Source organism: Gavialis gangeticus, unplaced genomic scaffold (genome assembly GCF_001723915.1).
Source record: "Gavialis gangeticus isolate Ggan-Ray unplaced genomic scaffold, GavGan_comp1, whole genome shotgun sequence".
NCBI classification, from domain to species: domain Eukaryota; kingdom Metazoa; phylum Chordata; order Crocodylia; family Gavialidae; genus Gavialis; species Gavialis gangeticus.
The window spans coordinates 6,419,879-6,431,589 of NW_017729027.1; the positions used below are offsets into that span (position 1 = coordinate 6,419,879).

Sequence of the window (11,711 nt, forward strand, 5' to 3'; positions counted from 1 at the left end):
ACCACCTATGCTGGTAAATACACGTTTGGAGATTGAGGAATTTTATGCTGTAGAATAGCTATGACATGAGTCCCCTCCTCCTATTTGATTCTAAGTTACAGTTAATTTTTTTTATAGAAATGTTTACTTTATCTTTTTTTCCCCCCTGAATCCTCTTTTTAGACAGGAACTGTGCCTCCAGCAAGTGCTGTTCCCCCAACAGCAGGTGCCCCCCCTGCTGCGCAACCAGGATCAGGATTTGGAATGGTAAGTGATTCATGACATGCTGTGACCCACCCAACCTTTATATTTTGGGGGGGGGGGCACGCGGGGGTCACAGCATGTCATGAATATTTTCTTGTGTTTTATTGTACTAATAAGGCACATGTGTTCTCATTGGAAAGTCTGTGTTTAAGTTCCTATTTCCATGACTGCCATCACTGTATAGATTGTTACACTGGCTATATAGATCTTTATGGTTTAGCCAAGGAACTTGGAGTGGGCAGACCTGCTAATTATCACTTGCCATTGTGGTCTAGGGCAAGGACAACTGCCATTCCCAATGGCAAACAAAAGGGGCATTTTTACACATGCTTCAGGAATGTGGGGGAGGGGAGGGCTTAATTAGAGCAGCTCCAAGAGCCACTCTAATTTAAAGTGCCCTCAGCATCTTGTGTATCAGTGCTCCCGTGCTTCCAAATGGCAATAGGGGCACTTTAACTAAAGCTCATTTGACAAGCTATAGTTAAAGCGGCCCTGCCACCATTTTGAAGCACAGGGACACTGATACACAAGATGTAGAAGCTGCTGGAAGCACACCAATTAGCACACTCCAGTAGACTTGATTAATTGATTTAATCAAATCTGCTCCAATGCGCTGTAATTACAGCATGGCAGAGCAGCCTCCCCATATGTCTACACGCACCTCAGGAATTGGATCCCAAGGCATAGTCTGCCTGCAGTGGGTAAATCAACTCCTCTATAGCAGAGGTATCTGAAAGTAATGGCGTGTTAGCCAGAGGGGCTCCAGGTATCTCAGGAAAAGCAGAACTTTCTGGAAGGTTCTGGGGACTCGCGAGCGTTACATTACTTGTAGTAAGGGGAGGTTGTGTGGAGACTAGCTAAGAGAGAATCAGGATCTTTAAATCTCAGGCTTTGGGTTTTCAGTGACCTCGGCAGCCAGTGCTTGCAGAATCGGCACGAAAACTCAATATTAGGGACACTGGCAAGTATCTCAGTAGAGGTAGGAGGTACCCTTTCTTGTTTTGCTTTTCTGCCTTCCAAACCTCTAGTTCAGTTTGCTTGTGTAATTATTTTTGCCTCCATAATGAATCCTTACAGGTTGCCTGTGGGAAGAATGATTTTGGGGCAAGTGATGCCCCAGGCTAGTTTTCTCTACAGAGAGGGGAGCCTATCATTTCTTTCATAACCCAACAGGGAGCTTGCTGTATCGCAAAAGTTGGGTATAAGTGCAATGGAGCTGGGGTAGGGAGCTGTTCTAAGGCAAACTTTGTCTGTTTCTTGGGGCAAGTGCCAGCACAGTGGGGGGATGTGTGGGGCCCTGGGGGTCCTTCATGGAACAATTTGTGACACTTATTGTTTCCTTCATTTAAAAAAATTTAAAAAAAAACAAAACCCGTAACTACTTAATTTTCCAGCCTCCTGCTGGAGCAGGTGTACCCATGATGCCACAGCAGCCAGTTATATATGGGCAGCCTATGATGCGGCCACCATTTGGAGCTGCTTCTGGACCTGGTGTACAAGTAAGTAATAAAACTGAATGTAAATGCTTCAACCGTAGAATTGGTGTTAAGTGTACGGAGAGCAATTTCACAAGGAAGTAGCTGTGTAAGATTTAAGATAAAAATCTCTTCACCGCCAATAAATATGATGAAAGAGAACCTTTTTGCACTGGATTGTCACTTGTCTCAGTGGGATATAGGTTTGAGAGTTAATCTAATGAAAACTTTCTGAATGCTTGATGTTCCTGTCTCTGTCCACCCCATCCACTTCTTTATTTTTTTTTTTTTTAGTTGTCATATATGACCACAATGGAAAAAGGATAGAATTGAAAAGCTTGCCATGCCCATGCTGTGAAATCTTTTGCCTTTGGAAAAGTGTCTCCTGCTCAGAGTGGGCATTCATAGGTTGCTTCCAGGCACAGTAACATTGGCATGTTCTGGAGGGAGTGTGAGCATTGACTTGAGATCAGCTTGAGAGAGTGACTTCCTCCAAGAGGGTCTGCATCAGTCCCAGCCTTTGCCTCCAGGACAGAAGTTACACACAAACTGGTTTAAGTGATGCAAAACTGGTTTAAACCTATAATGGAACACAAGTTCAGTACACACAAACCGCTTTCAAAATTGACCAAAACCAGTTTAAGATAAACCTGGATGGATGCAGTATCAGACTTAGCTGATTTAGGTAAAACCAGTTTATGGAACTGCTGTCCCACATTCCTTCCTGATTTCAAGTTAACTCACAGTCCCCGACATCCCAGAATGGGGGAAATGCACCAGTCTGGCTCAGCACCCCCACCCCCCAGCCAGGGTCTGCCCAGTGGGGGAGAAGGAAGCCCCTGCTGGGGGCTTTCCATTCCTCCAAAGCCTAGTCCACTGGGTTGGGGTCAGCTCAGCCCTGCCTTCTCTGCAGCCCCCACATGTGAGAGGTGTGGGGAGGAGAACACTCTGGCCTGGTACCATGACCCACCATGCCAAGCAGACCCCAGTTGGAGATTGGAGTGAAAACCTGTTTCACTCCAACTGAAAACCCATATCAGGTTTTCACTCCCCCACAGTGAAACCCGCAACATGCATACCAAAGTGATCCAGACAAGGATTAGCTCAGCCACATCTCAGGGACAGGGCATGACTGAGCTGATGCCAGCCTGGCAACCTGGCAGGAGAGTGGAAAGCCACCAGTGGGAGCTCCTCCCCCACCCCCATTGGGCAGACTGCAGCTGGGAGGATCAGTGCCTGGCTAAGCTAGTGTGTTCAAACCCCTCTGCCTGCTGCCTCTCACAGCGGGTTGGGAAGGGGGCAGGGTTGAGTGGATCCCAGCCTGGCAAGCTGGGCTGTTGAGGAGCGAAAAACCCCTGGTGGGGACTTCTCTCCATGCTGGGCCGACCCTTGCTGGGGGGACTAGGGCCAGGCCAGGTGTATGTATTTTCCACACCCCCCCCCGCCCACCCACAGGCATGGGGCTGGGGAGGGGCATGGCTGAGCCAATTGGAGCCCTGCTAGCCAGGCTGCAGGGTGGGAGGAAGGGGGGTGAAAAGTTCCTTTGTGGAGGCTTTTCCCATGCCAGGCAGACCCCAGCTATGGGGCCAGGGCCAAGTGATGTGTTTCCTCTCTTATAGGTAGATGTGAGGGGGAGACTTTCTGCTGGGTCTGAGGTGGGGCTATGCAGCAGCCAATTAGGCCTGGGCTGCTACTGGGCTTGGTTTAGCAGCCTTAGGCTTAAGATGGTGCATGTGAGTGCCCCTGCTCTCGTGGTCTGGGCCGGTGCAAACTTCCGCCTGTCTTGGCCACCCAAACACTGAACATCAGTTCAGTTTGTTATCAGTTCAAGCTATGCAGTGTAGACTAACCTGTGAAGATTGAATCAGTTGTGCCTTGGGCTTTTTGAACCTCTGTACTTTGCCCATGAGATGACCAAGCCAGGTTCTAGATTATCTGACAGTACATTACTTTACTTTTCCCAGTGAACATCCAGGTGTAATATTATTTACTAGCCTGCAAACATTGCTTTTCATATGGCAATACATAGCAATGAATGCCGGAACACACTCAACATAGTCTTTGCATTCTAATATGATACGATTTGTTTTTTCTACATATTTATTGCAATGTGCAGTTTGAAGTTTAATAGGATTTTCCTTTTGGTCTGTACTTAGAAAAAATAATATTTGTTTGTCATCACTTTCACTGTTTTCTGAAATGAATAGATGAATGGTGTAACTTTTTTATGTTGAATTTCCAAAAAATGTATAGATTTTTTTTTTTTCCTGATGCCAAGCTAATAATTACTTTTAGAAAAGGGATGGTACATTCTTTTAGAATAGTCATTTCATTGTAGTATTTATAGAAACTCTCTCTTGGATGCTTAACGTTATAGCACATTTTAATCAAATGCAATGCTATAAATAGCTTATTTGGTGAGGATAAATTATTGAAAAAATTCTGTATATACAGTTTTCAAAAGTTATTACGGCTAATTTGTAACAATGTTTTAGTAGTGAAACTGAATAGAATGTTTAATAAAGTAAATTGATCCTGTTGTAATTATGCCAGTCATGCTCACATTAAGCTATATGAATGATGTGTATGGATATTTAAGTATTCTGCATATTTGCATTTAGCTACACTGTGAACAGCAGCCAGTCTGAAGAGAATACTGTCGTTTCAAGAAATAGAGAAACTGGAGATGATTTGAGTCACTTTCTGACCTAATCTGTACAGAGCATCATGCTGTTATATAAGCATTACATGGATGGTAATACTTGTAAAAACACTTGTAAACAGAATCATGGGCAAGTTTTGAGACCATGTTTAAATCTGAACTATGCAAAACATAAACAGCCTAAGTGTTTACTATTCTGCTACAGCCAGGCTAAAGGCCACAGAAAATGGTCACAGTAGGCATGTTGCATGCTTGCATTCTCATCTGCCCCAAACTAGTCCAGCAATATTTACAATAGGTGATTTTAAGGACAGTTGTACTAGGTGGATTAAAGCAGTTTAGCCTAATCTTCAGAAACAATGTGTGGAGATAAAATTTCATTTAATCAACTAGCTCATGTCACAGTAGACTAATGAATCATCAGCAAATTATTGCAGTGCTGCAGAGCAACACTAGCAGGGGGTGCTTTATCTTTGCATGGCAGTAAGTTGTTAGTGCTATCAGTTACTCTCCTGTTCTACTTCAGTGAAATCTGCAGTATATTCAACAATTCTAGCACTGCTGATGATGCAAATTGGTATTGATATGTGATCACATGATGAAACTGGTTTGTTTTACTTGGTTGCCTTATTTAAAAGAGCACTCAAAAGCAGGGGAGAGCATGGCCCACCAGCCTTCTGGGCCAGGCAGTCACGGGGGCAACTTCTGCCACCAGAGCCTGGCAACCTCAGTTTGTTCATCCACTGGTTGGGAGGTCTGAGGGGGAGCTCTTCCGCTCTCCGTGGCACCATTCCTGGCCCGGGTCCCACTGTGGGGGAGTAGCATAGCCTTGACAGGGATAGTCCCCTGGCTTGGGTCAGCTGCCTGACATGACCCCCAGGCATTGGTGAGAGCCACATGTGCATGGTCCTCAAAGGTAGAGACATGGCCCTGGGGTCCAAGAAGCTGGAGGGTCCATGTGGGAGAGCCAGGAGTTTTTGGTGCTCACTGTGGCAATGTCTCCCAAGCAGGAGCTTCAAAAGCCAACTGGACATGTACCTTGCTGGGGTCTTCTGACCTCAGTAGTCTTTCCTGCCTTGAGCAGCGGGGCTGGGTCTGATGATCTCCTGAGGTTCCTTCCATCCCCTAACTTCTATGAGTCTATGAAATAAACCTGGGAAACCATACAGAAACACCTTGAAGATCACAAAGTCAGGGAACACAACCTGCCTGCTCAACCCTAATTTGGCCCTATTATGTACTTCCTTTACAAAGCAGGGTTTAATTACACATTGCATGCTGGTTTTCTATAGGAACCCTTTCCACCTAAGTGTTGGAGCTGGATTTGATTTAGTATCTGATCAAAATGGATTAATCAGTGGCTGACCTGGTCCAGTGGGGGTGATTTTTGTCTCCTCTTCCTCCTGTGTTTGGCAAAATAGCCAGACCTATTGCCTTACTAGCCCAGTGACTTGGCCTGCACTCTGGTTAAGTAATAAACTTACAGACAAGGGAAAGTGAGTTGAAACAAATAAACAGTTTATTAAAGCACAGGTAAGTATCAACAGCAATGGCAAGGGAGAGGAAAGAAGAAAGATAACACAAGTAAACAGATCTTATCCTATTATAATGAAACCCTTAACAATCCTGATAAGCACACAGCTGTATGGACAGAGTGACTCAAGTGACTTTCACCTGTGGCCGAAGAAATTGGATCCCTATTCCTTTACACCCTGAGAAGAGGAGCAATACTCGAACAGGAGCATTTTGAGCCTCTATTTGCATGCAAGGCACACCCAGGGTAGAAAGTCTGGAGAGCTGACTCAAGCACCCTTCAGCTGCAAATCACCAGAGGTAGGAGATAGAAGTATACTGGAGTTAGATTCTGGTGAGGACCTCTGCTAGGCTGTCCAAATCAATGGCCTCTGTTGAGGTGATCTCCATTGCTGGCCTGGTCACACAGAACACGACATAGGCCAGGCAACAACACCAGGCAATCAACAGATATGACACCATACCAGTTGTCCACAAAGCCACCTCTGCTACTTCCATACATAAACACTATCTGTACCTCTCACATATACTCACACCCTATCCATACACCAGCAAGCAAACCCAAGCATACCTTTGGCCCTGAGGTTTGCACTGGGTACCATTTTCCAGTGGCTTCCAGATATTGTGCATGCTCCTAGTCTAGAGGTGATGGAAGGTTCATCTTCTGACCTTCTTTATAGAGGCTAGGTGATGACACCACAGACTCGGAACCTTTTTTGCTCCAAGATAAGCATCTGATGGCCTAGCTGTAGGAATGAATCAGTTTCCTAATAAGGAATTCATCTTCCCCCACACCGCTAATCCATTCTCATTCTCACTTGTTCAGAAGCAGAGAAATTCAAATGAGACAGGAAGTGAAGGGGTATTATGGTTAACATAGTGGAAGACTACATAAGACAACTGCATTTCACCTGTGCTTCTATGTGATTCTAGACAAGTCACTTTAAACTTACAATAAGAGGAATGCTAGCTATCTTATATTTTCTCTTTGAGTGCCTCGCTTCAGATCCTGGGGTCTGACTTGATGAGCACTCATGGCTGCACCTGAAGTCAATGGGAGCTGCCGTTTGAACATTTCAAGTGCTAAGTAATATCACATCTTAAACTGCCAGGGAGCCAATACACCACTGTCATCAGCACAAATGCTCCAACTCTTGATGCTGCTGATGAAACCAAGGATGAATTCTATGGTAGGGGTTGGCAACTTTTTGGGCAGTGTCAGAAATAGCCACAGCCCTGACTTGTAAGATGTTGGTATGCCAGGGGCAAATGACGGGGGAGCCTCCCAATCCTTGTTGTGGCAGTGCAGCCCCACCCCTTCCCCAAGGCAGGCATGCCAAGCAAAATGCCTTTGTGTGCCACACTCTGGTGTGCGTGCTGAGAGTTGCCTATGCCTGTTCTATGCCAGCCTTCAGTGAATCTTTTCTGCAGTTCTGGAGGAAGACAGATATATTCTTCATGATGATTTCAGTGCCAGAGTCAAAAGGGACTTAAACCTCTGGAACAGAACCATCAGCAAGGAAAGAGTGGGAAAAGTCAACTCTAGCAGCATCCTTCTCTTGACCAAATGCATGAAACACTAACTTGCCATCACCAACACCCTGTTCCACCAGAAAAACAGGCACAAGATATGGCAACACCCATGATCCAAGTATTGACACGTGATTGACTACATCATTGTTCATGCCCACAAGTGCAAAGGTGTCTGCATCACCTGAGCTATGCTAGGAGCTGACAGTTGCTGGACCAGTCAGGCTCATCTGCTTAGTTATGTCATTCAAACTGGCTCCTAAACAATAGCTGCAGCAGAAACAATGCCAATTGAAGAACAGTGTCAGAGGACACAAGGACCCAATCAGGCAAGACATCTTCCACCAGTGCCTCAACAAAAAACACTGAATTCCAATTGAGAACAATGGGCCCTCAAGGCCACTGTCATCAGTGCATGTGGAGATGCCTGGATTCTCTACCAGGAAACATGAAGACCCGATTTGATGAGAGTGACCAGAGATCCACAAGTCTGATCAACTGCAAGTGCAAAGTCTTGTGTGCTTGGCAGAACAGCATCAGGTCCCAGCAATAGGAATTGAATCACCAGCAAGCCAAGGCAGAGATGCAGAGGAGGACCCGTGATATGAAGAACAGATGGTGGGAAGATGAGGTAAAGGAGATTCAACATCTTGCTGACATCCACATGTGCTGTTTTTGCAGTGCACTCAAAGCACTCGGGGGCGGAGTCATAAAACCTGAGAACGGGTCACAAAATTCTTAGATGCAGGAGTCAAGGTAGATATCATCTACCTAGACTTTAAGAAGGCCTTCAATACAGTATCACATTCTGTTCTCATAAAAAAACTGATAGGTTGTGATGTAGATGAGTACACAGTCACGTGGGTGGCAAATTGACTTAGGGGTCACACCCAGAGAGTGGTGGTGGATGAGTCGATATTGACCTGGCAAGATGTGGGCAGTGGAGTCCCACAAGGCTCAGTCCTTGCACTAGTGCTATTCAGTGTCTTCATCAGAGACTTGGACAAGGGCATAGAGAGTACCCTGTCCAAGTTCACAGATGATACCAAATTATGGGGCAAAGTTAATACACCAGAGGGTAGGGAAATTATCCAGGCGGATCTGGACAGTTTGGAAAAATGGGCAGAACAAAACAGGATGTAGTTCAGCAAAGACAAGTGCAAAGTGCTGCACCTGGGCAAAAAGAACCACCAGCACACTTACAGGCTGGGGGATGACCACCTCAGCAGAACAGCAGTAGAAAGGCATCTTGGAGTCGTAGTTGACTCCAAGGTGAACATGAGTCGTCAATGTGATGAAGTGATCAGCAAGGCTAACCGCACTTGTATCATGCATTAGCAGATGCATGGCGAAAAGGTCCAGGGAGGTGATGCTTCCCCTGTATGCAGCACTGGTCAGGCCACAGTTGGAGTACTGCATCCAGTTTTGGGTGCCGCACTTCAAGAGGGATGCGGAGAACATTGAGAGGCTTCAGAGGAGGGCCACTCATATCGTCAGAGGCTTGCAGGCAAGGCCCTGCAAGGATAGACTGGACCCAGAGCGGTGGGGAGGGGGGTGGAGTAGGGCTGGACCCAGAGCAGCAGGAGGAAGAGGGGAGCAGGCCTAGACCTGGAGAGGTGGGGGGAGGGCGCAAGACCAGTTGCAGGGCTCCACCCCCACCCCCTTTCCCCCAGTCATTCTTGACGGGCATTTTGCTAGTTTTAAAAATAAAAATCACCGTCGCATAGCATCAAATTAAATACGAGTATGAAAATCCTCAACTAATGTCAACTGGTCTCAGGCCATGAACTTTGAAAGATCTAGTACCAACTAAACATGTAACTCTCCATGTTCACCTTATCACATATGAAGCCATGCTGGAGTCCGGTGTATTAGAAAGGGCAGCAGTAACTTTGCAGAACTTTTCTATCTTTTTGTAATAACATGGAAACCTGGAAAGATTTATCAGACCCTGGCCTTCACAGTGGAACATAGAGATTAATCTAGTCCATGGTTAGCAATTGAGTAGACCTTCCTAGCCAATGAAAGCTATACTGCTAACCAGACTTCCAACAATCAGTTCTGAATGGAAAAATTAATGGAAAAGTACTGTATTTGTTTGCATACCACAGACACCTTTTCTACCAAAATCAGGCCTCCAAAACTGAGGTATGTCTTAAGTGGGGAAGCTAATTTTACTTTTCTGGAGTAGAAACAGGGAAGAATGTTTCTTGCTTCTGCTTGCTGCCATCTGCCAGGATGACTGCTGCTTGCCTCTGGCCTCAGCAAGCAGAAGGGGGCAGAGCCATATGTTAACCCTCTCATAGACATAGCTATTGGTTGAGCCACTGTAGCCTACACCTGAAGGAGCAACTGAGCTGGGCGAAGGTGAGTGAGCTGTTAGATTGCAATCTGTAGTATCTTGGTGAATGTTGTAGCATGGAAATGCCACTTTATTTACAGAAACTGATATAAAAAAATAAAGAAGCAACCGTCTTGCTACTGCCGTTGCAAGGATCTGGGGTCTAGCCTTGCTGCTGTCTTGCCATACCAGGAAGCTCCTGCTGTCTCACCCAGAGTGTATTGTGGGATGCCACACTTGGACATGGACACTCTACACTCTTCGCAAAACAAGGCTGAGAGGTGATCTTGTGGCTGCCTATAAATTCATCAGGGGAGGGCAGCAGGGAATAGGAGATGCTCTGTTTACTAGGGCAACTCCTGGAGTAACTAGGAACAATGGCCACAAATTGACGGAGAGCAGGTTTGAGGTTGGACATTAGACAGAGCTTCTTCACAGTAAGGGTTACCAGAATCTGGAATGGGCTTCCAAGGGAGATGGTGCTGTCCCCTACCTTGGGGGTCTTCAAGAGGAGACTGGACAAGCACCTAGCTGGGATCGTCTGACCCCAGTAGTCTTTCCTGCCCAGGGCAGGGTGTCAGACTCAATGACCTACTGAGGTCCCTTCCAACCCTAACATCTATGAATCTATGGGACTCTGTTGTTGATGAGAGTGTTTTCAATTCCATCCTGCAACACCCAGTTAGACTATCTTGGAATCCCTCCAACCCTTGACAAGGTGAAAAAAGTCATCAAGTAGATAAAGAATGACAAGGCATCTGGAGCTGATGGATTCCCTGCTGAAATCTTAAAGGAGGCGGGAAGGGAGCTTACATTGCAGCTCCTTGGCCTCATCTTAAGGATCTGGAATGGTGAGGAAATTGTAGATGACCTCATGGGCTTCATGGTCATGACAATCTTCAAAAAGCGAGACAAGTCTGACTGTGGAAAATACAGAGCGATCACCTTGCTGACCACCACATGGAAGATCATTGTGAGAACCCTTCTGAACCATCTCCTTCCACTTGTTGAGAATCTCAGTGTAGGTTTAGGGCATCAAGAAGTAGAACTGACATGATCTTCACAGGTTGACAGCTGCAGGAAAATGCTGGGAACAACATAAACCTCTCTACATGGCCTTCTTTGACCTCACAAAAGCCTTCAACCCTGTCAGCTGAGAAGCACTGTGGAGGATCCTTCTGAAGTATGGATGCCCATCGAAATCAGTCACTATTTATTGCCTGCCTCATGATACTATGCAAGCACTGGTTATGAAAAATGACCTATCTTAACCTCAAAGGGATCTGTGATAGAAGTTAAGCAAAGCTGCATCATTGCTGAACGCTCTTCTATGTTCTTTACCATCACACTACATCTGACCACCAACAAGATTCCAGTTGCAGTAGAGCTAAATTACCGAATGGATGGAAAGTAAGTTGTTTAATCTTGGCTGGTTCCAAGCCAAAACTAAGACCTCCCCAACCTCAGTCATTGAGTTCCATCCAGCATGTTGATGATGCTGTAGTGTGTGCTCACTCGGAAGCAGACCTTCGTGCAGTCACCAATGTCTTTACCAAGGCTTACAAGAAAATGGGACTGACGTGTAACGTTCAGAAGACTAGGGTCCTCTGTCAACAAGCTTTTAATTAGCAGTCCCCAGCCCCAGTAATTCAGATGCACAGTGAGACTCTGGAGAACATTATTTCCTGTACCTCAGAAGCCATGTCTTTTCATAGATTCATAGATTAAGGGTCGGAAGGGACCTAGTAGATCTTCTAGCCCGACCCCCCGCCAGGGCGGGAGAACAACAAAAAAAACCCCAAAAAGAGAAACGGGACTCAAATGAGTCCAGCCAGGTAGGCATCCAGCCTCTTCTTAAAGACCCCCAGGGTAGGGGCCAGCACCACTTCCCTTGGAAGTTGGTTCCAGCTCCTAGCCGCCCTAACTG

General features: G+C 46.0%; 1 protein-coding gene across 17 annotated transcripts in view; it reads left to right on the forward strand.

The window, feature by feature from the left end:
- The window catches only part of SNAP91 (synaptosome associated protein 91), a 182,792-nt gene that overhangs the window by 162,641 nt on the left and 8,440 nt on the right, over positions 1-11,711 (forward strand). For all 17 annotated transcript variants that reach the window (XM_019520405.1, XM_019520408.1, XM_019520411.1 and 14 more), the window contains 2 exons: positions 163-246; positions 1,638-1,742. In XM_019520405.1, coding sequence (XP_019375950.1) covers positions 163-246; positions 1,638-1,742 — 189 coding nt within the window. The remainder of the gene's footprint in view (positions 1-162; positions 247-1,637; positions 1,743-11,711) is intronic.